Source organism: Phocoena sinus, chromosome 11, assembly GCF_008692025.1.
Source record: "Phocoena sinus isolate mPhoSin1 chromosome 11, mPhoSin1.pri, whole genome shotgun sequence".
Taxonomy (NCBI): Eukaryota; Metazoa; Chordata; class Mammalia; order Artiodactyla; family Phocoenidae; genus Phocoena; species Phocoena sinus.
Window position 1 is genome coordinate 100,888,637 of NC_045773.1, and position 27,775 is coordinate 100,916,411.

The following is a 27,775-nucleotide window of genomic DNA, read 5'->3' on the forward strand; positions in this document are numbered from 1 at the left end:
AAAAAAAAATCAAGTTTATGACTTCAAAAGAAGTGAGGTAGAGATGTGAGTCTTAAAATACAAAGTTCTCCAAGATAGGATGTCAAATGAAAAAGACAAATCCAAGAACATTTATGGAGTATGATTCCATGTCAAAGAGCACAGACACCCAGAAAAACATCTGAAATGACACACGTCAAACTATTAATGTTCCCTCTGGGGAAGGAAATGGTATTCTGAGCGGAGGTGGCCATGGTCAACTTTCCTGTTTCGCTCGATGTACTTGAAAATTACTGTGTCAAAAATCACAGTATTTCTGGATTACTTGTGTTTAAGACAGGAGGTACGTTACCATTTCTGCTGTTGTAGCATCAATTAAATTTATTCATTTATGGGGGAAAAACTCACAATGCCTATAGCTGTGGTTCTCACCTAAAGGATGAGGCCAGACACAGGCCCCTGCGGGAACACGACACACTATGCCTGAGGCCACTCTAGCGCCTTAAGGGCAGGACCAGGGGCACTAAACCAGGGGAGCACCCGGGCCCAGGCGCCACAGTGCCCCCTGCTGAGAAGCACCGACATGAAGTCACTGAGGCCGTGCGACAAATAACCACAACATCTCTGAAAGAATGGCGGAGGGCTGTTCATGTACATCTGAAAAGTACATCCAAGACGCATCATGGAAGTAAGAAAGAGACCTAGCTGGTAGAACCACACGACAAGTATGAGCCCACGGTGTACTGAAAAGATGTACATGTTTGTACAGCTTCTGGAAGGAAAAAACTGTTAGCAGCAGTTCTCACTGGGGTGGGGGAGCTTTTACTTTTCTTTTTGTTCTTTTTTTTTTTGCAGTACACGGGCCTCTCACTGCTGTGGCCTCTCCCGTTGCGGAGCACATGCTCCGGACGCGCAGGCTCAGCGGCCGTGGCTCACGGGCCCAGCCGCTCCGCGGCATGTGGGATCCTCCCGGACCAGGGCACGAACCCGTGTCCCCTGCATCGGCAGGCGGACTCTCAACCACCGCGCCACCAGGGAAGTCTTTCTGTTCTTTGAGATGTTTTAATTATTTTATGTTTTCCTGTCATTAAAAACGTTTAATTATTAAAGTATTTATTTAAAAATAATTTACAAATGCCTAAAGACAATTTCCAATCAAGATCTCAAGAGCGAATAGGAACTAAATCTGTCTAACTGTAAGAACGTAAAGTATACTACAAACGCAAGGATTTAGTAGTAGATAGTTCGTTCCCATCTTGCTCTACAAAACCACAAACTTACAAGGGAACACGGCACAGGATGGCCTGAGAACCACCTGGAGGGTGTGCTGGGCCCACCTGAGAGAGAGTCCGGCTCGAGAGGCGGGACGGGGCCCAGGGGTGTGCGTTCCTAGCAGGTGCCCGGGTGCTGACGCTGCTCTGGGCACCGCACTCCAAGAACCACTGGAATAGGCAGAGACACAAAGACGGTGGAAACGAAGAGAGAAAACCAAACAGTCACAAGGGCTCTGAAGTGGGCTCACTGGGTCAATGCTGCCCCGAGTCCCAGGCACTCCTGAGCGTCCCTAAAACCTCGCAGAGGAGCGAGGAGGCGAGTCTCCCAGAAGCAGAGGTCGGAGCTCGGCAGTCAGGTCGGGTTCCTCCTGCTGGGACTCGGGCTGGTCCAGAGCTGGCTGGGTGACTCCCTAAAACGTCTTAGGCCCGTTGAATCTGTCATGATCACACTTAGTTCATTTTACACAAGATAGGAGATATGATTACAAACGGTGAGCTGATGCTTCAAAGAAAACAGTGATGCTCTGGAAAGTATACACAGCGTACGGGTAAAGGGAATGGTCAAATCAGGTGTAAGCGAGAAAATGGGAAGAAAGAAAAATGCTAGGGCTGTGCACCCAGGCAGACTGGTAAGTACCTAAGATCGTGTCCACTTTAATGAAATCTGAACTGGAAACAGGAGAAGAGGGTTTAAGGGTGTGCGCCACACAAAACCAGTGGGTCCACGTGTAGAGAAAGAGGCTCGCTCTTCAAACAAGTGGCAAGTGAAAGCACCCCTTTAAAGGCCTGGGCTCCACCATCGGGGACTGGCAAAGAACCGCCCATTTATAAGTTTTCAAGTAAAATGATGACGGTCTGTATGTTTTCAGAGACTCCTGGGGGTGACAGACTTCACCCAACAGGCTGCTGCCGCAGGGCAGAAACCGCTTCTCCGTGGGGCCTTGTGCCTAAAACTCCACTGGACTCTGAAGCACATCCAGATTTGGGGGCCACCGAGCTCAGCTCAGGAAGGAAACGGGGCGACTGCACCGGTCTGCGGGGCCATCTACCGTGTGCTCAGGGCGGGCAAAGCTGAGTGCCCGCGAGCCACCGGTGGGTCATCTCCCCCCTGGGAGACTATGACAAATGACAAACGCTTGTTGGTTTCGAATGGAAATCCTTCGTGGTGAGCCCTCGTACACACATTTAACTGACGGTCTGCTACAGTGTGGTGTCCAGCGGACACTTCCTGCTGGGGCCCCGCTGACTGGCGACTGCCTCTGGGCACTGGTCTCCTGGCCTCCTAACCTTCCCTGGAGGTAAGTTCCGATGTCAGCGCCTACACAGCAAGTGGCCCCGGGGCTCCTCCTGCAGAGGAGCTCTGGACCGGGATCCCCGGAATCATCTGCTTCATATTCTTACTGGGAGGAACTTATGCTGCAGCTTCTCCAAAGAAGAAGCCAACTTTTCCTGAAAATTTCTCCCGGGAGCTTCCTCCAACTGAAATGCTCACGGGGTGGAAGACATGTGGTGTGTTAAGGTGTTTCCTCCATCATTTTCCTCCTAAATCTGTTAGCTTTGACTTAAAATCCAGCAGCCAACCCTACATGATAACACTGATAAGGTTTAGACCTCATTTCAAAAAAACAGTTTGCTACTAGTATTTTCTCAAATGTCATACCTGTGGAATGGTGATCAACTATATATTTGAATTCACGAAAGAACAAAGTAACAATAATACAGTTTTTAAAAGCAATTGCTTCTTTTGTAGGATTAGTTCATCAGGCAATTAAAAGAGCATGAAGACAGTAACTTATTAATAAAAGAGTGGAAACACAGCTGCATTGCCTACATTTAAATTTTTTTCTATTTCTGAGTGAAGCAATATATCTTTTAAACCTCTGTTTCGTACTTAAAACAGTCAAAAACCAAACACACATATGGTTAGTCTGTAAAAGTCACTGTGTGTGTGTGTTAAAATTCTCCAGAAACATTTACTCTTTTGGGTAACAGGCATTTAAGTATCTGCTGTGCTTGGTGGCAAAAATATACCCCCTACTCGATTAATGTTTTGAATAGGAGACGGTTCATTTCCCGATGACTCTGCAAGTATCTGCTCCAATTAGTTTTAGAAAAACAAATCAGGGCTCTGGTGCAGCTCTAAAATTACCGTGGAAGGTAGAAACAAACATCTGTGTTAAGAATGTACAAACGTGGACCAACCACCCCAGAGGGCCTCGGTCCTGCTCGTCGGGAAAGAGATACGCTGAAGGCGAGGATGTGGTTTTCCGGAAGGTTCCATGCTCTGGACCACAGACCTTGTCTTTTCAACAGCACCCCCTCTCGTTTAGTGTGACCCAGCGACAGGGCGAAAAGGATGTGTCACACAGCCTCTTCTCCAGAAAGCACTGTCCTACCCATATCACTCCCGCCACACACAGGCCCTGCTCTGGCCACGGGGAGGCTCAGCCCTGCAAGACAACATCCCTCCCGAAGCCCACAGTCCAGTGGCAGCGAGAACGACAGCATCTTCCATGCAGGAGGGTGACAGGAAGCAAAGGCACCCAGTGACCCTGACGAGCGTCTGGGACACCACTGCAAGCCTGGTTCACCACGGCCTTAAAGACATTCCCGAGGGGCTGCCAGACTTGCTACCATCTAAGTGGTGAGGAGATTCTCAACCTGTATGGGACCCGGGTGCGCAGAAGAGAAGGGCGGTCACAGGGGGCCTTGGAAACATATGTTACTCTCACCCCAATCAACTACCTCCGCAGAACAAGATAAAATAATTTAAGATTTTACGCTTACACGCCCCCTGTGGTTTTAACCACAGACACCCTTATAGACACTGAAAAAATTCTGAAATGGCTACGAGTGATAAAAAAAAAAAGGAAGTCACCCACTTTTTATTTGAATAGAAGCCACAACCCTCCGTATATACAAAATTGAGGGCTTCTGCTGAGGGCAGCCAACCCTGCGGAGCCGTGCTGAGAGCATAATGTGGGAACTTAAGAGTCAATAGTTTTGAAAATTATGGGTCCCCTCCGGCCAGAAAACATACGTACACGCAAGCTCTGTGGACAAGCAAAGGGGAGCCCCAGGATCTGAGGCCCCTGTGCCCCACTCCCGGGACCAAGGCTTCCCAGAGCAGGGTGAGCAAACTTCTTCTGTTAAAAGCCAAACGGCCCACCTTCAGCCTGCAGGCTACACAGCCTCGTCACAGTGATTCAACTCCGTCCCTGCAGCTGGAAAGCAGCCAGACTGTAGGTGAACGAACGAACGTGCCTGGCTTCCAATAACCCTCTGTGGAACAGAAATCGGAATTTCTCCTATTTTCACGGATCGTGAAATATTATTCCTCTTGATTTTTTCAAACATCAGAAAACGCGACAACCATTCTTAGCTCCTGGGCCACACGGGGCTGGGCCCGCGGGCTGTAGTATGGCAGCTCGGGCCCAGGCCTCGTCTGCAGCACCAGAGCCCAGGCGGCACCTGGCCCGAGTGAGTGGTGAAGCAGGAGACGTTTCTTTCCCTGGTGAAGGTGGCCAGCAGCGGCGAGGAGAACGCAGGGTGGGAACTAAGAGACGTGCTGATTCCCGCCCGGCCCGAGCATCCAGCTTCTCTGGACCTGACCCCCGTCTGCAGAGTGGAGCCTCCTATCAGCAGGCTGTCGGGCCTCGTCTGCCGCCGCGCCTCTACGCTCCTCCCTCGCACCGAGGTCAGAGCGCTGTGTCTGTGGGCAAGTCAGCCACACGAGAGGTCAGCTCTGCGGACGCGCTCCAGGCGAAGGCCAAAAGCAGGGCAGAGCAGCGGCGTCGGGGCGAAGCGCGTGTCTGGGAAACACTGGCGAGAGGCCCCTTTACTGAGCGAAGGGGACCCTGACCTCAGTCACATCCCCCCCAGACTGCGGGACGCACCACAGCAAGACAGCAGAGCGGTGTCTCAGGGGAACGTGTCTCTGGAGGAAAAGGGCGCCCCAGACAGACCAACAGCACTTCTCCTCGTTTCGTATTATTCTACTAAGCGTGGGCTGAGGGAGATGCGCACAGGTACAGAGACCGTCCCGCTCCTGCCACACGGAGGGCGAGGGGGCACGAGTGACAAAGGGACATGGGAGCGGGTGGCTCCTGGACCAGAGGAAGAGCAGTGTCCACGAGGCAGAGAAGGAACAGGGCAGAGAAGAACAGGCGCCCCGACGTGGAGAGAGAGCTGGACAGGCAGGGGAGGGCCGTGGAGAGACTGGGGGCTGCCTGCCCACTCGGTGCAGCAGCTGGCGAGCAGGGATCGCGCCCCCGTCCAAGAATCACGGCGAATGGACGGGAGCCGCCAAGAGGCGGTGGAGCAGGGGGGCCGGTAAGACAGCAGGCAGGTACCGTGAGGTGAGGCATGTGTTAGAGAAGATGTGACAGAACATTCTAGAAGAAGTGGCGGCTCGCCAGGCACACGAAAAGGGCAGGGAAGGTAGCTGTCCGTGCTGATCCCCAGGGGCGCTGTCCTGGGGTCGGGGAGGCCACAGGATGACCACCCCAGCTGCAGCGTCCGGGTCAGGAACAGGGTAGAAGCAGAACAGAAAAGAGCACCCACGTTGAACGGCCTCCCGCTCTGAAAAAGGGACCCGAACAGCGGACTGTCTTAGACCAATCGAGGTCCCGAAGGCTCTTAGGTCATCAATATCCTTCTTGAAAGGCACTTCCGGTTACTTAGATGGGTTAGCACAACAAGAACCATGACTTCTCATCAATACCGGTCACACTTAGAGAATTCAGATGGATTCCTAACATGAGACCCGGTGCCTAAGAGATGCATAAAGGTAGAAGAAACTAGCTGTAAAAAACCCACCAACCAACCAACTGAACAAAAAACCCAGCCATCACCTACTCAGAGTGGGACACTGTTTAAATCAAGTCAACGTGGTGGTCCAGTCTGCGGACGGCCAATGAAACAGAGACAGCCAGTGCTGACTTCAGACGTCACTGTCAAAGGCTTCAAGGAAAGAAAGCGGGGGCTGGCGAAGCCGCTCCAGGGTTCCCGCAGACAGACATCTGTCAGAAGCGGAGCCCGCAGGAGCCCCCGGGCCCACACCAGACTGCCCTCCGGGGCAGGGACCCCACGCCCCTCCAAGACCATCACTCACCTTTCCCGTTCACGGCCAGCCCCGTGGCCATGGCCGCGGTCACGGGGCCGGACACCTGCGGCACCAGCGGGTGTATCCGGGGCCGGCTCCCCATCCGCGCCCGCTCGGCTCCGGGGCCCAGCAGGGCTCCGACCGGCTTCTCGGCCGCCACCTCCGGCGCCACCGTGTCCTCCTGCCCCTGCTCGACGGGGTCCAGTTTCTCGGGGCTCTCGCTCTGAAAGCCGTCCACCGCGGTCCTGCTCTTGATGGGGCTCTTGGGCACGAGGATCTTTATACCTGACTTGGCCAGGTCCATGTTCTTCCGGTTCGAGAGCGACGGGGCTGGGTTCTTCCTGAACTTCTGGCTGGCGGCAAACAGCGGGCTGGCCTTGGGCTCGTGCTCTTTGCCGACCACTAGCGATTTAGGAGAGGCCTTGGAAAAGCTGCTGTTGGTGGACCTGGAAATCTGCTTCCTAGCGTTGTTCGGGGAGGCCCGGTTGGCCCTGGTGAAGGGGCCCTCGCGCTGCTTCTCGGTGTGGCGCCTGTTGAAGTCGTGGATGTACTCCTCGCAGTTTACCAGGTGCTGCTCCGGTTCCCAGGTGTCGTCCTCGCTGTCGTAGCCCTTCCACCGGACCAAATACTCCGTCTTCCCTTTTTTGTTCTTCCTTTTGTCAACGATTCTTTCAACCTGTTATAGGGGAAAAGAGAAAAGTATAAACGCACTATCTGAAAAATAAGGTGCAAGCGTAATAATAATGGATCATCGAAAATAATAAAAACCGCAACAGGTGGTGCACGCGATCGCCTCTTCCCGAGCCGAACGGTCTGAAAACAGAACAGTAACAGATCATTCGGGGTTTTAGCGATTTCCTTGAAATTAAGTCAAACAAAATGCTTAAAGTTTATGCTCAGAATATATGGACGTGTTAGGTAGCTTATTTTTTTGTGATTCAAGAGGGGCTCTCCTTCTATTTTTTATACTGAACGCCGACCACCTGAGCTGGTTTTCACGGTCACAACTGGACCACAGTGCTGGGCATCTCCAGCCTTCTGCCTGGTCATCCTGTTACCAACAGCAGGCGCCCAAGAAACAGCACGGCTGTGGTCCAGGCCGAGCCCTGAGGGTGGCACCGGCCCACGCACCGAGGAAACAGGGTCGGTACTGACAGCATCACTTAGAAGCACTCGGTTAAAATGAAAAAGGTCAGCAGAGGACTTAACGCTTTATTGGTAATAAAATGGTGTAGAATGGTCAGGTCATGTACCTTTAAAACTTGGTTTTAACTAGTGTGAACCAACATCTTTAAAGGAAGATGCTGTCAGTCTTTGAATCTGATGATCAACACAACCTGTATCAAATTTATGAATTTACACAACCTTGGCATGAAACGTACTGTTATTACCGTGACAAATTCCACTGCCTTAATTGACATCCTAAGTGTAGATGGGAGAGCGTCTATGACTCGTGGGAACGAACCTGTTTCACAAAATGTCCCTCAATTATTGGGGAAATACAACCTGTGGCTGCCTCTCCAGTCAACACAGAAACCACCAGCCTGTTTCCCCGGTGGCAGCAGGTACCTCGTACCTCGTACGCAGAGGCCTGGGCCACATGGCAGGCAGCTCTTTAACTAAGGAGACAGGGTCTTCTAGGCCGTTATCAGGGTCTTCAGCAAACTTCTGGCAAAGCTACAGGTTAGGCCAGCTGACACAACGGTGCACCTAGTTCCCTAACATGCCAAAGTAGCAGAAGCCGAGTACAGCTGCAGACGCTGGACGGGAGTGCGGAACACCCTACACCCCAGCATCTGCCCTAGTGTCGAAATACCCCCCAAACTCGCCAGTATACCTACCTGGGGTGTAGAAAACGAAAGCCCTGAACTACAGAAGAGCCTAAAGTGAAACGCACGTGACTGCCTCTGGGCGACAAGGATTAGGGGAAGGAAAGCCAGGTTTCAGCAGAAGGCGGGTCTCACGCCAGGCAGACCCCGCGTCACAGCGGTGTCAGGCCTGCACGGTGGGCCCTCGTGGCCCAGGCTGCAGCGCGGGGAGCTTTCAAAGTGATTTCCTCCCATTCCTCTGCTTGTGAAGAGCTGCGTTTAAGGGTGTGAGTATTTCCATTTAAAACACGTTTCTGGAAAATTCCACGCCAATCAATTTCATGGCAGAAATAACTTAAAAGTTTTAGATACAAGCGGTAAAGAGATTCTCTCTTAACAGCTAACAACGCTGTTTAATACTTAGTTTCTTTCTAAATCAACTTCCACCCCAGCAGCATGAGGGAGGCTGGACCAGGGCGGCCCATCTTCCTTTCGCCTGTTTCCTTCAAGCTGCACAGGGCTCTGGTCAGGGAGGACAGGTCTCCTCCCCTGACCCCCGTGAACGGCTGGCGGCCCTGCAGGCCAGCCCCCCACGGGCTGCACCACGTGTGCACTCGGCTGCCACACTCCGCTTGGACACTGAGAGGAGTGGGGACGAGGCACGCACAGGAGACCGGGGCTTGGAAGGGGCCACGTGGGGCCCGACCACGCCACTGCACCACTGGGCATGAGAGCAGCCACAGGCGCCACGGAGACTACTTACACGCGCTGAAGTGAGGGTTTTGTCATTTTCACGTGTCCTAAAATAGGGAACTTGTGATTTTCTTCAACTATTTAAAACCTGTGGAAACCATTCTTCCAGCTGGCCTGCAGGTCCCAGCTCACAACCCCACAGTAGACGGGGAAGGAGCAGTGGGCACTCGGGGCGCACGTGCTACTCTAACTCGCGGGGATGTGGCTGTAAGCTGACAACACGTGTGGCCGACACGGGGCACAAACACGAAGTGGCGGGTCTACGAGAGCCACACCGGGCATGGGACACACAGCGTGGGAGGTTCAGGCCCCTAACACCAACTTCACACCAAGCTGGGACACCCCTCCTTCAAGGACGAATGTCCTCCCTCCTTTGAAAGCGTTAAAGTCCTGTTCATCCCAAGTCTGAGTAGCTAAATTAATCTCCCACAAAAAGGCACATCACCCGGATTCAACATGATTTTACTGGGATATAAGCCTCAAGGGATTTCCAGAGCTCTTCCGTGATGAGGGAGGAAGACCTGATCACAAGACAACGTATGAAGAGATCTTTCTTTGGGTTTTCAGTCCCTTCCTCTTGAGAGCCGCCCCGTAACTGGTTCTGAAAACTAGTACCGACAAACTGTCTCTTAAAGTATACGTGGGTATCCACTTCTAGTTACAGAATCTCGATGTAAAGAATTTTAAAAAACAAATTCTTCATAAAAGCACAGAATTACAGACAAAAGTTCTTTTTCTTAGGATTTCCTTCTAAAACTCAATCTAAAACACCCCAAACGTGAAAGAAGTAAAACCAGGCTTTCCTGAACACAGCCAAGTCCTCTGATGGTTTCCAGAGCAGTAAAATTAATCAAAAAGGGTCATTCTGAACACCCAACGCACTCCACTGACCTCGGAACATGCCACAATCTCGGAGCCCAGGAAGGTGCTGGGATGGCCTGGGGGTTGCACAAGACAGAAAGAAGAGCACGGACGAAGGTTCACTAACCTATGAACAAAAACCCACGGAGAAACCCACCGTGGTTTAAGAGCTCAGTAAAGAAGGAAGAACGCAACTCTGCTATTGCTGCAGCCTGAGAAATCAGGCACGCAAACATCCGCTTACAAGAAGACCAAAGCGGCACCATCATCAGTAACCGTGCCAGCGGCCCTGCTGGTGGCTAATACTCGCTGTGATCCCTCCCAGAACAGTGGGCTTCCAGGATAACTTTGCAACCAGAAGCAAGGCTGAAGGCTTTTCTCAGGTTTCAGTCGTACACCAATCCCTGGGTAACCTGGAACAACAGAGCATCACCATGATACATAAAACCCTGCTCGGGCTTCCCTGATGACGCAGTGGTTGAGAGTCCGCCTGCCGATGCGGGGGATGCGGGTTCGTGCCCCGGTCCGGGAAGATCCCACATGCCGCGGAGCGGCTGGGCCCGTGAGCCATGGCCGCTGAGCCTGCGCGTCCGGAGCCTGTGCTCCGCAACGGGAGAGGCCACAGCAGTGAGAGGCCCGCGTACCGCAGAAAAAAAAAAACAAACCCTGCTTATGTCAAAGAATTCTGGTGGACCTTTGAAGCAACAGATGAGGAAGACAGGTGTTTCACCAGTCACGTGAAAGGTGTGTTAACTATTAAGAACAAGAAAGGTTGCCTTAACTACTAAGAACAGCTGTTAACTATTGAAAACACAGGCAGATACATTGTTCCACTGGAAGAAAGAGAGGAATATACACATGACTATCTGACGACATTGGAAGGAAACCAAAAGCCCACAGAACCGAGGGGATTGGACCCTTGAAACAAGGGACCCCAATGGCTCGTACATCCCCAGAACTCGGCAGAAAGCACAGTCTCACTCTTTTTTTTTTGGCTGCACCGCAAGGCATGCAGGATCTTAGTTCCCCCAACAGGGCTCAAACCCGTGCCCCTGGCAGTGAGGGCTCAGGGTCCTAACCACTGGACGGCCAGGGAAGTCCCAGAAAGCACAGTCTTAGAGGCTTCAGGGGCCAGATGGTGGAGTCAGGAGTGGGTGGGGAGGAGATCACAGACAGGAAGGCCCCACAGAAGGGGAGCCGCCAAAATAACGCCCAACCCCTTCAAAGCCTGGGCAGCCTCCTGCTGTGCTACCAGGGAAAGCAACACTTGGTGCCAGCGTTGGGGAGCAGCCCAGACCGCCTCCACTGCCAAAACACTGGGCCTTTTACTGCCGCCTCCCACTGGACCCGAGGTCGGCATGACAGTCAGTGCTAGAGCCACCTATCCTGCTGCACCAAGTCCCCACTCATCTCCCAAGGGAACCACTCAAGGTCCTAACAACCTGCCTGCCTCCTGCCCACGGGGGTTGTGACCTTCCTCCTTTCACCCTGAGAAACTCCGGGCCACGTGCCACCAAACTGGTGAGCACATCCTCCTGCCCAGAGAAGAGTCGGCCACCAAGGGGGCCGTGTCTGGCAGCTGAGTCCACACAGGACCGCGTGGTGAGCAGGCAGTCTGTAACCATCTCCATTTCTCCCCGTTGTCAGGCCACAAAAGCGGGGAACCATTTACTGCCAGGCCCACGAGCTGGTCAACACAGCGAGCCATTGATCTCCACGGATTTTCCTCGTATCTCACCAAGCGACCCGTGAGGCTTTCATCCTCTCCTCTGAGAAAACCACATCCTTGTCAGTTTCCCATCATCCTAAGCGAAACTCAAGAACCGTGACGTGTCTGTGATTTCACCCCGTCTGCAAGCTACCACGCGAGTCTGCACTGTTTCATAGATGTGGCAAAGGCAAGACCCCTGATCGCAGACAGAGGACTCCGTTCCTCAGCAGCTGCAGCAGCCAGAGGACCAGCATGTCCTCGCTCCAGTCCCCACAGGATGACACAGACGGCCAGGTGAGGCCCACGCACACAATGGGTGATGTTACAGGACAGGAAGCCAGTCTTTTATGATGGGCCGTGAGCACGCCTGCCCCGACCTCTGGCAGGAGAAACCATGGCTGTCTTCTAAACAAACATCCTGGGACAGCCCTGAAAGATGTTCAAGGTGGGGGAGCGGGGGGAGAGAGAAGGAGCAACTGGATGAAGGTGATCAAAGGGCACAGACTTCCAGTTATAAAATAAGTTCCGGCGATGTACAGCATGGCAACTGTAGTGAACGCTGCTCTATGGTATATGTGAAGTTGCTAAGAAAGCAGACCCTAAAAGTTCTCATCACAAGGAAAAAAACACTTCTCTCTCTTTTTCTCTTTTAATCGCATGAGATGATGGACGTGAACCAAACTCGTTACGGTGATCATCTGGCAACATATGTTAAGTCCAGTCATTACACTGTACACCCTACACTTACATGGTGCTGTGTGTCAGTTATATATGATAAAACTTAAAGGAAAAAACGATGTTCACGAATTCAGAGTAAATACTGTTAAAAATGAGAATTTCCCAAATGTATCTATAGATACGAGACAATCCCAATAATAATCCCAGCACGATTTTATGTGGAAACTGCCGAGATCTGAGCGTTTACGTGGAAAGGCAACAAACCTGAAGAGCAACCCAGAGCAATCCCGAAGAAGAACTGACTGGAAGACTCATAGAGCCGTACTTCAAGACCCTCTCCCAAGAACCAAGAGACTCCCAACAGTGTGGTACTTACACAGGACGAACAAGGGGATCAATGGAATAGAGGAGACAGCGAGCCCAGAAGTAGACCCTCACTTAAACTGGCCACGTGATTGAGTGAGTGAGTGGTTTTTGGTGACAAAGGCTTCCAAAGCAATCCACTTGCCTTTTCAACAAATACTGCTGGAATACTGGCTATCCATACGTAAAAAAAGTGAACCACAACGCTTATCCCAACCTTTACACACAGAAATTAATTCACGGTGTATTTTAGGCCCAATTATAAAAGTTTTTATATGAAGCTTCCACAGCAAAACACAGGACATCATCTTTGTGACTTAGGGGCAGGCAAAGGTTCTTTAGGTCACAAAAAGCAATAACCATGAAAGAAAGAAAATTAATAAATGAGACTTCATCAAAAAACAATGTCGAGAAAATGTATAAACACGCTACAGATTGGGAGATAATACCCATAAAAAATATCTTCAAGGACTGGTCCCTAAGACGGATAAAGAATTCCTAGAATTCAATAATGAAAGGACCAAAATGTAATTTAAAAGCGGGCAAAGGATTTAAGCATACATTCCCAAAAGAAGATAGACAAATGTCCAGTACACACATTAAAAAGTGATGAACATCATTGCTCATAAGGAAATGCAAACTAAATACACAATGAGATACTACTACATACCCATTAGAATGGCTAAAATGAAAACACACCAGCGATGTACGACTGGCATATTCACGCAGTGCTGGTAGGATCTTCAAACGGTACAGCCATTTTGGTAAGAGGTCTGACACCATTTCATAAAACGAAACAGAAAGCTATACTATGATGTAGCAATTCCAACCTCATTACTTACCCAAAAGGAATGAAGACACACATCTACAAACAGACCTGTACAGAACTATCTACAGCAACTCTGTTCATCATGGACCCAAACTAGAAAAGCGACTGGACAAATTGTAGTACGTACATATAGTAATCTCAACAAGAAGTCAACTGGTGATACGTACAAACACATGGGTGAGTCTCAAAACATCACACTGAATGAAAAAGCCCTACTCAAAAGACTACTCGTTGTATGATTCTATTTAAATGAAAATTCTTGAACAAGCAAAAAAAAAAAAACCCACCCCGAACTATTATTGAAAGAAAACCCAAAAGCAAAGGTTGGTAGGGAATTAACTGGGAGGGGCATCAGTGAACTTTCTAGCTCAATAAGCCTTTGGGTTGCAAAGGTACATGCTTTTGTTAAGGTTGGCAACCTGTATAGTACTTAAGACCTGTGCAGTGCATTGTTAGAAAATGTTACATCATTAACAAATGATGTATAAACAAACATGGAATTCAAGCTAATGAACTGCATGCTAAATGAAGTTTACTAGGGGGAAGTGTCCTGATGTGGGCACTTACTATAAACTGTGTCAACAAGCGAGATGGATGGATGGATGGATGGATGGATGCCAGGATGACAAACGGAAGAATCTACAGGGGGCCTATGAATGCTCACTGTAAAATCCTTTCGACTTAGATGTTTAAAATTTTCCATAATTAAAAAATGTTGAGGAAAAGTCAATATTTATTCTTGATTTAAAAAACCCAGAAATAAAGGAAGCTACAATAACTACTAGGAAAAGTAAGCAAGTTCAGTAAAGTCACAGGATTAATAGTAGTATTAAATAATTAAAATGAAAATTTTAAATCTCCATTTACAGTATAATCAAAAAGCAAAATATTAGCAATAAATTTAAGCAAAACGTCTAAAACATCTATGCTGAAAATGACAAAACATGGCTGAGAGAAATTAAAGAATACCTATAAACCGAAAGAAACACCATGTTTATAAGTCGGCGCTCAGTTTTATTTAGTTGTCAATTCTTCCTAAATTGATACATGGATGCAACAGAATCCCAATCAAAAATCCCAAAGCTCTTTTTTATAAATTGACAAATTAACTCTAAGGTTTTGTATGTCAAAGTTAAGAATCTAGAATAGCCAAAACAACATTGAAAGAGAAGCACGAAGTTGGAGGGCTTATATTACCTAACTTTAAGACTTACTATAATGGCTAAAATTCAGACAACAAGAGTAAATGCTGACGAGGATGCAGGACTAGTGGAACTCTCATACATGCTGGTGTAAAACATTACTGAACAGAAACCCCAATTAAATAGAAGACCAGCAGGGGGAGCTCTCACCCCTGTGACAACAGCCAAGCCCAACAGGAAGAAGAAAGACTCCCGTTCTTTCCTGCCAGGACTCAGCCAATGAAAAGTCAGGCTCTGTTTACTAAGCCTGCCCGCTCCCCTGTCCCCTCTATAAAAGCGTCTCCTTCCCTTGCCGTGGGGGGACTTGCACATGGTTGCTTCGTATGAGACCCTGAATTGCAATTCTCTGCTGATCCCGAATAAACCCATCTCTGCTGGAGAAAACCTGGCCGTCTATTTGCTTCAGGTCAACACTGGCGAGTATGGAAAATTGTGTGACAGTTCCTTAAACGTACACCTACCTCAGCAATTCCACTCCTAGGTATTTACCCAAGAGAACCGGGAACAAACGTCCACAGAAAGACCTGTACGAGAATGTTCACGGCAGCTTTATCCTAACGGTCAGAGACTGAGTCGGCCCAGGTGTCCATCAACAGGAAAGCAGATGAACAAGATGAAGTATACCCACGCCCTGAACTGCTGCCCACAATAAGACGGCACCAGGACTGACCCCTGCCACACGAGTGAACGTCCCATCATGGCGCTGAGTCAGTGAAACGAGACACAGACCCGTACACTACGTGACTCCACTTGCTGGAGGGCCCACCAGAGGCAAAACCAACCTGTGGTGAGCAATCAGCGCGGGGAGTCTGTGGATGGGGTGGGCACAAGGAGACTGAAGTGGTGAAAATGCTCCATCTCTGTCAAGATGGTAGTTACAGCAGTGTACACATTTGTCAAAACTACCGCACACTTAACATCTATGCACTTTCTGTATGTAAGTCACACCTCACTCAGCAAACTCAACAGAAAAACTCCTAAGCAGCTCTGAGGCTGGAATGAACCAGGGGATGAAGAGATGCTCCCGGCAGATGACATCTAAACCGGAGCTGGGTCCTCAGAGACCCGCGTCCTCCCCGAGGGCCGAGCTCCCTGCAGCACACGACCCACCGGTTCCCCTGGCCACAGTGCTGGGGAGCCGAGTGCCAAAGCTGAGCGAGGTGGGCTGGAATGGAAACACGGAGAACGTGTGATAAATGTAAAAACAGGACCAGCACAAAGTAAAACTGACAAGCTGTGGAAAGTATGGACCAAGAGGCTACTCGTCTTACCGCATTAAAACCTCTTTTAAAGGTACAATAGAGCAGGGCAAGAACTGTGAGTAAGCTATTCATGATAGAAAGTACAAGCCACCACCACCCCATGAATAAGGTTTAACTCACCAAAGGGAGACACCACTTTCCATCTGGAAGGCTCACGAGGATGAGCAAACAGCCTGACTACTGAAGGTGGGAGCTGTGTTATGTTATGGAGAGCGATTCAACAAAGAACATCGAAAGGTTTAAAACACTCTTACTCTGTATTCGAGAATTCAGCTGAGGAATAAACTCAAGGAAATAACCGAGTGGATGCTCAAAGACGGTGGCAGGTGCAAATGGAGAGCAGGTGCGGAGAAATCCAGGAGCCTGGAGAAGGCACCCGCTCCACTGCTCAGAGCCTCGCTCCCCCTCACACGCGTAACCATAGGCACAGAGTATCAGTTCTGAATACCTTCAGTAGTGACTGAATTCTGCCCTATTATATGTTCATCAATTTATTCTTGAAGCAGGCTGGTAAAATGAAAGGATAAAGATTTTCAATGGCCATGTTTTCCAAAGTGTTAAACGCGAAGTGAACTTTCTAACCAAAAACGAAAGAGAAATGTTATGATTTAGGTTATCAGCAAATGTGGATTTCCATCTGCCCCATGAAAAATGCACAGAACGGCACCATCGTTATTCCCGTTTCCTCCTTCCATGAGACCGCCAGATACTCGAGCGGTGATATGCCTCTCGGTATATATGCAGGAAGGTAGGGAGACTGTATATATTGTTACTGCCTCCCTTCTCAATATGTGATCAGAAATTCTATATGCATACACATTAAATGGATCCTGTTTGCTAAAAGTCCCAACACTCACCCTATCCATCCACTTTCTCTTACATGACTTAAACAAGTAAAAATGGATTCAAGTTGTTTAAAGGGTAAAAGGCACTTAGAAATTTTACCAGTAAGTCACATTTCTGGCATTTCGTTCTGAATAAGAGTAGGATGGTATCTGGTACCAATGAAACCACTCGCTTCTTGCATACTTGACAGACAGATCACAAACAGTCAAATCTATGTATGTGTATTGTATAAACAAGGGTGAATCAGAACTTTTCCTGCACAGCTGCTACAACTGAAAAACTATAAAAACATATTTCATAACAACTATATTTTTCTTTAGATACCTCAAAACAGAAAAAAGCATTTGTTACTTTTCATTGACAACACAAACCAAAAATGCCAAATAGAGAGCTTGAAGAAATAATAAATTCCTGTTCTGAGTCAGAATGCTTTACTGTCTGGCTTTATTAAATGGATGGAGACAAAGATGGAATTGTTCAGGAAGTGAGAACAGAATAAACTAGGATTTCTGACTTTGAGAATTTTCTTTTTAGCTCTATTTTCATAACAAAATAGCAAAGTTAGAAGCTACGGTCCTACAGGCAAGGTTCCATATATCTACAATTATAAAAACTTGGCCAAAGTATTCACTTTTAAACCTCAGTGTTCCACAAAGAAAGCCAAACCTAAATACCAAGACACGCCAAAATTGAGTTAAATAAGAATGTACCATACCAGGCGCACACGAAGGACTCAGTAAAGTGACGTTTGTGACAGACTTCACCGATGCCGTTTGATGAGAAGAATCTTTCTCATGAATGACAAGCTGACTCACGGAGAGAGTACCTTTGTGTGGAAAACCCCCCAAGCGCTCTGCGAACAGGAATGAGTACATCCACCAGGGGAATAACACCCACTCTGGGGTGAAATGCGGCTGTTCTACAGCCCACGCAAATGCCCAGACTCAGACCGATGGCAAACAAATCATTTAGGAGCCAGGATACAATTGCTTTTGGCCAGAAAATCAAATCTCAGCTCCTGCGTGGAGATGCGGGATTGAGGCCACGAAGGTGATCCTCCACCGTCATCTGTCCCAACTCCACGGAGGGACGCTAGGGGGCAGCGCAGAGGTGGAACGGGAACCCATTTCTTCCATGGAAACAGGAACCTTAGGGACAGTGGGAGCCGGAGCAGGGGTGCAGAGTAGTCTTTGTGGGAAAGCGCCCCTCTCTATTTCCTCCAGATGCCATCTCGGGGAGAACGCTTAGGGCGGAGAGGCACTGCCAAATGCGATTTCTACACAGAGCCCCGGCGACATGGAGACGGCCATGGAAGTGCTAAGTGGGGTCAGTATGTGCAGACTCTAAGTCTGACGAACCAGCTCGGAGATCTGCCAGGTAGGAAGCTCTGATCGAGACCCTCAGGGTCTCTAAGATGCACCCTGAGAATCCCTCTGAAGCAGATGGATGCTAAAACCCAGTTCTACTAAGCACACTCACCAACTCCACCAATACGGACCAAGTCCCTGTGACACGTCAGGTTTCTGCTTTTTCTGAGGTTATAGGAAGAAACAAGAACAGTATTGCTTTCCTCTATTTTGGAAGTTATACTCAGGTGAAAGGAGTCAAATTAATAAATGTGAAATACATTAAATATATGTAATTGCTAAGAAGAGAAAAACCCCAGGAAGAGGACAGGGTAACGGCAGAGAGCTTGGTCAGGAGCTGAGCAAGGACACCCAGAAGGACGTCCAGCCAGAGCGCACGGCTGATCCAAACCCAGAGGGCAGGGGTGAGCCTGGAGTGCGAGAGGAACAGGAGACAGGCGGCGGGGGGCGGCGGGGGGATGCCTCGAGTGGAGGTGACAGGGGAAAATGGAAAAGATGAGGTCAAGGAGGCCGGGGGCAGGGGGAGAGTTAAACTGAGTGTCTGTAGCCAAGCTTTATTCGGGGTTTGCTCTCAGTAAGACGGACGCCGGGCAACGGCTCTGGGCACAAGAATGGTGTCTGCTTTGCATTTCAGAATCACAACTCCAGCGACTTTGTGGAATTAAGAACGGGCAGGCGACTGTGACGACCTCAGCAAGAGGAGGTGTGACTTGGACTCTAGGGTGGTGGAGGTGGAAGACATGCTGAGAAGTGGCTGGATTTGGGGTCTATTTTAACGGGGTGCTGATAAGATTTCCTGATGGACTGAATGCAGGATAGGAGAGAAAAATGAAGAATGAAAGCTAACCAAGATATTTGGCCTGAGTAACTGGAAAGATGGAGTTGACATTTACTGGGATGTGAGAAGATACAAGAGTTCAGTTTTAAACACATTAAGAGGAGACGTGGAAGAGGCCATGTGACTCACACATCTGGAATTTGGGCTAAAGATAGAAATTTGGAATTTGTAGGCATTATAAGTGATTAAATCCATGAGATCATGAAGGGAGTTAAGTATGGATAAAGAGAAGGAGTTTGGGGACTGGGCCCTGAGAGACACAAACATTTAGAAGAGGGGACGAACAGGAGAATCCAGCAGAGATTGCAAAGAGCAGGAGTGACACTGGAGGAGGCCTCGGAAGCAGCCCCCAGAAGCCAGGTGCCCTAAAGGGGGCTCAGCCATTACGTCTAATGATCTTACTAGACCAAATTAGACCCGGAAGAGAGGAAAGAAGAGGTTGACAAATCCTTTCCACTGAAAAAACAACTATAAAACTTGGCAAAGTTGAAGAACAACTACTCCAGGGCCCCGGAAATCCGACAAAAGGCAACCGATAGATTGACAAGCATTTACTCATGAAAGCCCACTGAATTCTGAGTAAGGAGAGAGGAAGCTGGTGATCTTGCTGCCTGAGGCTGTCTCCCACCACGGCTCTGACACACTGGTGGCTCTACCATTGCAGGGCTGGCCTGGAAAGCCTGCAGTTTAGCCGTCAAGGGGACTGACTCGATCTGAAGCAGAGGGCAGAAAGCCCATGCCGGGAAAGGGCTGCAGCTCTCCCAGCCAGAGGCTGAGGTCCCAGCAGTGGTGACTGACAGTGGAGGAAACAGGCAGAAATTTATAGGGAGAGCCTGGAAATGAGACAGCCACTGAGGGGAGAGATGACCGCTCCACACACCCCACATACAGTGGACACTCGAGGGGGCTAGCACAGAGCAAACCCAGTGCAGCCCTGAAAGCTGTCTGAGCTTTGAATGCAACAGAAACACAAACCCAGTGCAGAGGGTGGAAGCCTTATGGGCTCAAGGTGTCTGACCATGACCTCTGACCAAAACTTGACTCACAAACTACACAGACACAGGAGTGACCTCTAGCAAGTCAGGCCGAAAATCAAGGTAAAAACTGGGATGGAGGGAGCTGAGCAGAGCAATCCGTGGCCACACACCTAGGGCCACAAGGTTCCTTGGATTACATCCAGGCAAGTGACTTAAAACACGCATACACTTGCAAAACAAAAGCAACAACAAAAAACTCAGGGAAGGAGTTAAAATTCTGAAATACACATAAAACACCAGGAAAGTATGAGTCATACTCAGGAAATAAAACAATGAAAACTGTCTCTCAGTTTACTCATAGCTTGGATTTAGCAGAAAAAGACTTCAGGTCAACCCTTACAAATACATTGAAAAAAACTGGATTAAAAAAAAAAAAAAGACTCCATGTTTAAAGAATTCAAGGAAAACATGATGAAAATTATTCAAATAGGAAAAATAACAAAGAAATAGACCCTACCAAAATAGAACAAAAATTCTAGAGGTGAAAAACACAGTAAGCGAAATAAAAAATTCACTAGGTGGACTCAACAGCAGATTTGGGAAGGGAGAAGAATCAGTGAAATTTTCGAGAGACTGATAGACTTTACCCAAACTGAAGAACAGAGAGAAAAAATATTAAGAGGACATATATAATAAAGAGGACATAAAGAGAGAGAAGGCAGAAAAAAGGATACTTTAAGAAATATGGCTGAAAACATTCCAAATATGATGAAAAGCAATTATTGACAGATTCAAGAAGCTCGACAAAGCCCAATTAATATAAATCCAAGGAGATCCTTAGTTAGAGATACAGCTGTTAAACCTTTGGAAGCTAAAGACAGAGAAAATCTTGAAACCAGTAGAAAAATAACAAGTTAACATATACAGGGGAACAACAATACAATTAATGGTTGCCTTTTCGTCAGAAACAATGGAAAGTAAAAAGCAGGAGAATGACATATTCAAAGCACTGAAAGAAAACCAACCAAGAATTCTATCTCCAGCTAAACTATCCTTTAAAAATGAAGGCAAAATAAAAACATTCCCAAATAAATGATACTGAGAAAACACATGGCCAGCAAAGCTGCCCGATAAAAAACACCAAAGGAAGTTCTCAAGTTAAAAGAAAATGATTCCAGGCAGTAATGCAAAAGCAGGGGAAGAAAGGAAGAGCAGTGGGGGCAGTGAATATGTGGGTACACATAAAGACTGGTTGAATATTGTTTCTTTTTCCTTCTCAATTTCTTAAATGAAACAAGATTATACACAGCAAAAATTATAGCACTGTACATGCTTGACAATTTAGATATAATGTGTATAACTATATCACAAAGGAAGGGGGAGAAAAGAGAGATATACTGGAGTAAAGGTGATACATTGACTTGAATTAAGGTAATATTAACCTGAAGTACATTGTGAAAAATTAAAATGCCTATCATAATCCTTAGAGCAATCACTAAGAAAATAATTCAAATATATCATTTAAAAAAATCACAGAAATTGATATGATAAAGGCAAAAAATGTTTAACATAAAAGAAAGCAGGAAAGAAGAAACAAGAACAGAAACAATGAGATAAACGGAAAACTAGCAAACTGACAAAGCAAAACGATTCCAATAATTACATGAGAAATGAAAGAACTAGATACTCCCAACAAAGAGCAGAGAATGGCAGAACAGATTTAACAAAGCAGCCATATGCTCTACAAGAGACTCAAGTTTAGATTCAAAGACACAAATAGGATAAGAGTAGAAGGACAGAAAAGATATACCATGCCCAGAGTAACCACCTGAGAGTGACTATATTCATATTAGACAAAACAGACTTTCAGCCAAGAAATATTATTAGAGACAGAGAGGAACACTCCATAATGATAAAAAGGTCAATATTTCAGGAAGATACAATGACTATAAATGTATGCGTATACCTAAAAGAGTCCCAATATATGAAGCAAAACCTGACAGAAATGAAAGGTGAAATAGACAAGCCTGCATTTACAGTTGAAGATTTCAAAATAATACTATCAATAACTGATAGAATAAAACAGAAAATGAGCAATGATATAGAAAACTTGATTGCTATCATCCAACTCACCCTCCCTGACATTTACAGAACACTCCATCCTGTAACAGCAGAATACACATTCTTTTCAAGTGTACACAAAACATTTACCACCACAGACCATATTCTAGGCCATAAAACAAGTTTCAGTTAATTTGAAAGGATTCAAGACATACAAAGAGATCCTGACCTAGACTCATCATAGTCAAACTATCAAAACCTGAAGACAAAGAGAAAACTTGTTCAATGACCACAAGGAATTAAATTAGAAACCAACAATTTTGAAAAATTTCCAAAACTTGCCATTAAACAACACACTTCTAAATATTTCCCACTGGAATTCCCTGGCAGTCCAGTGGTTAAGACTCCACGCTTCCACTGCAGGGGGCATGGGCTCGATCCCTGATCAGGGAAGTTCGGCATGCCGTGTGGTTTGACCAAAAAAAAAAAAAAAAAAAAAAAAAAGTTAAATATTTCCCACTGGTCAAAGAGAAAAAGTACAGGAGAAATTAGAAAGCATTTGGAAGTAAATGAAAACGTATCAAAATTTATGGGACGCAGTTGAAGTAGTGCTTAGAGGAAATTTTATAGCATTAAACACGTATTCAGAAAAGAAGAAGTTAAAAAAAAAATCAATAATCTAAGCTTTCCACCTTGGGAAACAAGAACATAAGAGCAAATTAAGCCCAAAGCAAGCAGAAGGTAGTAAGTAATGAAGATCTGAGCAGAAATCAATGCAACAGCAAAACAACAAAACCACCCAGAAAAATAATAAAACCAAAAGTTGGTTCTTTGAAAAGATCAACAAACCTGATAAACCGTTAGCTAGCCTGACCACAAAAAGAAGAGAGAGCACACAAATTATCAACAACAGAAATCAAAGGGGGACATCGCTATCCACGTGGCAGAAATGTAAAGGACAAGGAAAGGGTAGGTAACATGAACAGCCCTATGCTAACAAATTAGGCAACTCTGATGAAATGGAGACATGCCTAGGAAAATATCAGTTATCACAATGGACCCCAGAAGAAATGGAAAATCTATACAGATTTACAAGTAAACAAATACACTTGGTCATTTAAAGTCCTCCCACAAAGAAAAGTACAGGCTCAGATGGCTTCACTCATGAAATGTACAAAATACTTAAGAAAAAAACAGTACTATACAAACACTGTCAGAGACTAGGAAAGACCACTTCTCAGATCATTCTGTGAGGCCAGTATTACTCTGACAGCAAAGCCAAACAAGGACATCCTAAAAACAAAAGCAAATTTAAAAAAGCCCTACAGAACAATATTTCCCATAAGCACAGACACAAAAATCCCAAGCCAAATTCACCAACATGTAAATAGGATTATACCCCATGTCCAAGTAGGATCTCTCCCAAAAATGCAAGGTCAGTTTCACATCTGAAAATCAATTAATGTAACACCTTATTAATATAGACTAAAAGCTACACGATCATCTTGATGGTCACAGATAAAGCATTTGACAAAATATACATTTATGACCAAAACTCTTAAACTAGAAATAGAAACTTTCTCAACTGGATAAGGAAATCTACAAAACCCTACAGCTACTATCACACTTAATGTGAAAGGCTGAAGACATTCCCCTAAATATCCTAGAAACTATAAGCAAGATGTTAGTTCTCAGCATCCCTACTGACCATCACACTATAGGTTCTACATAGCCCCGAAAGGCAAACACATATAGATCGGAAAGAAAGAAAAACTGTCTTTATTTGCAAATGATATGATGCAGGGAAAAACTACGGAATCTACAAAATAACTGTGAGAACTAATAGGTGGGTTTAGCTAGCTTGAAAGATACAAGACCAACATATAAAAATCTTGTATTTCTATATAAGGGCAATGGTTAATCCAAAAGTGAAAATAAGAAATAAGAAAGCAATTCCATTCAACATATCAAAAAGAATAACGTACTTGGGAATCAACTTAATGAAAGAAGTTCAAGAGTTTTACACTGAAAACTTCAAAATGTTACTGGATGAAATTAAAGCTCTAAATAAATAGGGCCCGTGGGCTTCTGTTTGCAGGAACTGGGTAGATCTGTGAAGTGGTGGGTCCTGACATGCCTGGTTGGGGAGACAACTGGTACTCAGGGTGTGTCCCCACAGGGTAGGCACTGGGAGAGGAGAGTTTAAGGCTGGGGATTAAGGTGATATATACTTTATATGCACATACAGTGTGGTGTGGGGTTACGGTGCTGCTTGAAATGTGTGACTAGTTGCTAAGTGCAGGGCTACTGATTCTGGAAGAGTAAGCCATGGTGCTCTGCGTCCTTAAACGTTTCTTCAGACCCTTTGTCTCCAGATGTCTTCTCACGGATCAGATCCACAAGTGACACTCTGGGGCAGAAGAACGCCCCACAGCAGTACCAACAGTTAGGGTCACTCAGAAGATAAGCATAAAGCACGCAAGCACAAGTCTGGCGGTAAAACCGGGGAATAACGTCATTCGATTTTATAAAACCAGCATGTTGACACAGGCTCAGAACTTGTCCATCCACCAGCCGTAAATTTTCTCTTTGAGGTGAATTCATCTGAGTTTGCATACTTAGTTTGCCAACTTCAGGACCAAAGCCAACAGCACCGTAAGACTGGCTCTTGCTCTAATAGCACAGAGGATATATTCTCAAAGGGACCAAAAGAGAGTCCGAGTATTTTCATTTTCGCTTATGTCCAGGAACAATTCCTGGCTGTGGAACCCTGCTTTCCCATTATCCACCCCTTAGCCCTCGTACCAACGACGTACTGGCGTGTAACTTTCCGGTTGCAAACAGACTTATACACCGAGCGCTTGCTTTTCAATCATGTTTTAAAGTCTGTATTTCATAAGGAGTATTTTCTACCAGAGAGATTGTCCTTGCTTCATGTGAAAGCAACGCTTTCTCTGGCCTCCCCAACAGAAACATTTCAATTACACAAAAAAGTAGGGGAAAAAAAAGAGAATTATCTGTATTCTGCTTGACCACCTAGCTAATCAACCCCAACATATTGCCATAACCGATTTGGGTATTTCTAAATAAAAAAGCAGTAAGATACAGTTGAAACCCACTGAGTACCCCCAGTCTTCAGAGGTAACCACTACTCCAAATCTGATGTTTATCATTCTCACATGTCTTTGAAAAAGTGTACTACTTAACGTGTGTGTATATCTAAGTAACACAGAGTATCATCTTGCATGGTTTCAAACTCTATAAATTTTCATCCATGTTTTTGAAAGAAATCCATCTTCATACATGTAGATCTGGCTCACTCATTTTAAAGGCTATGTAATATTCCACAGCATAAATGATACATGCATCCACTTATCCATTCTCATGCTGAGGGACATGAGTTGCTCCCAATTTTTCTCTATTAGAAACAATAATGCTGCAAATATCCTTGTTACTTTGGCTAAATTCAATTTTTTTTCTTTATGGTTTTTGGTCCTAATGTCTTGCTTTTAAAAAATCATTCCCTTCCCCAAAATCATATAGTCTTTTACTACACATGGAAATGACTTCTGTACAGTGTGTGGTAGGGAATTTAATTTTGTTTCTTTCTCACATGGATAACCAAATATCCTAACACCATGACCTAAAGAGCCAATTGTTTCCGTACTAATTTGTAACCTTAATTGTCAATGAACAAGTTTCTACATATGACTCACACTTTTATGTTCTATTTGCTCCCAACAGCAATATCATACTGTCTATAATTGTTGACACACAACTGTCTGTAGTTTTCTTATTTTAAAAACACTTTTTGTACCTGTAGATAAGCCATCCTGTTCACTCCAGCTGCTATTGGTCTTAATCATCTTTTCTCTTTCTTCATAAATTCTGCCACATTGTGTCTTTTCAAAGGATTAACCTTGGGACTTGTATCCTTGCTGGGGGGGATTACTTTCTACTCTTGTCTTTATCATCCCTTGTTTTTCTTTGACTTTATTCTGCTGCTTTTTAACTTTTTTTTCTTTGACTTTATTGTTTTTTTTTGTTTTTCTTTGTTTTTCTTTGACTTTATTCTGCTGCTTTTTAACTTCTACGTTGGGTCCTTCACTCGTTCCAAAATTTTTGATAACCATTCACTTCTAGGCGCTCTCTTAATTCCATTATGATTCCTTCATTAAACTATAAGTTATTTAGAAAATTTTCAAATTTTCAAAAAGCACAAAATCAGAAGTTCAGCTTCTAATTTAATAAGTTATGATCATAGTAATGACGCACCACCACCACCAAGTTATTTGCCGCTTTGTGGCTTACAGCGTGGGCAGTACTGAACTACGCCTCTTATGTTTCAGAAGAACATATCTTCTTATTAAAGGCAGGGTTTTTAAAGTTCATGGGCTCAGATAAAACTCTAGCTATGCAAATCTTACCTTCTAATTTATCTTTGTTCAATCTACTAGTTACTTACGGAGGAGTCATTTAACAGTTCTCACTGCCTCTAGACCTGAAATTACATCAGCTTTGTCTTACATATTTTGAAGCTATGTTACCAAAAGCAAACAAGTTTAAGATTACTTTAACTTCACGGAGAATTGTTCTTTTTATCACTATATAATGACCATATTTTGCCTTAAAATTATAAATGTATTCAATCTGACAATCTCTGACTTTTAACTGACACATAATCCTTTTTTAATTTACCATGATTGCAAATATATTTGTATTTACGTTTATTTTGACCATGTCATTCTATTTACCCTTGCTTTTTCTTGCTTGTTCTTTTCCCCTTCTGATAATTTGTGTATTTTAGTGGTTACCCTTACAGCTTTAACATGCTTACCTGTTTTATTAAAATCTAAAGTGATTTCCTCCCCCGCCAAAAATAAAAGGACAGAAGAAAACATTACTCCTGATCACCTATCTTCTTGTTGTTGCTACGAATGTTAGGTGTATGTAATTTATTATGACCAAATTTCTCAACGTGACTATTACTGCTTTATACAACGGACATGTGTTTACCCATTTCCAGTTTCTTTGCTGACCAATCTTTTTTACTTCATGTCTTTCTGGGTTCAATGTCTTCTTTTTGAAGAGCTTTTTTTTTTTTTTTTTTTTTTTTTTTTGCGGTACGCGGGCCTCTCACTGTTGTGGCCTCTCCCGTTGCGGAGCACAGGCTCCGGACGCGCAAGCTCAGCGGCCATGGCTCACGGGCCCAGCCGCTCCGCGGCATGTGGGATCTTCCCGGACCGGGGCACGAACCCGCGTCCCCTGCATCGGCAGGCGGACTCTCATCCACTGCGCCACCAGGGAAGCCTTGAAGAGCTCCTTTTGATGGCCCTTAGCAACAGTCTCCCATTGGTAAGCATCTCAGCTCCCGTCTGTCTGAAAGCGGCCATTTCGCTTCGTCTCTTGAATGCGGTCTCGCGTTAGGAGAGATTCGAGGTTGGCAGCTATTTCCTCAGCCCCGTCTTCCTGCCTTCAGCGACACTGCCAGAGCCAGCTGTCGGTGTCACCACGGGGCTGTCTTAGGTCACCTGTCTTTGTCCCACTGTGCTTTTAAGACCTTCTCCTTGGCCTTCACTGTTCCACAGTTTATTTCTAGGTCTGGACTCAGTTTCGCTCAGGTTTTAGTGAGCTTCGATCTGGGGACTTTTTAAAAATCAATAATGATACTTTCTAGCCATTAGCTTTTCCAATACTCCTTTCTCCAGTCTCTCTGTTCTATCTTCTGACTTAAGTTGGACCTTCTCCGGCAGGAGACAAAGCCTTGGGGGCCCACATGAGGCAATGTCCCAACACAGACATCAGAAACCAAGTCAGTCTGAGATCAGCTTCTGCATTAAACATTTGTTTTACATACCCATA

General features: G+C 46.0%; 1 protein-coding gene across 3 annotated transcripts in view; it reads right to left on the bottom strand.

The window, feature by feature from the left end:
- CDYL (chromodomain Y like) overlaps positions 1–27,775 on the bottom strand; it is a 158,002-nt gene that overhangs the window by 65,635 nt on the left and 64,592 nt on the right. For all 3 annotated transcript variants that reach the window (XM_032649379.1, XM_032649380.1, XM_032649381.1), the window contains one exon: positions 6,367–7,033. In XM_032649379.1, coding sequence (XP_032505270.1) covers positions 6,367–7,033 — 667 coding nt within the window. The remainder of the gene's footprint in view (positions 1–6,366; positions 7,034–27,775) is intronic.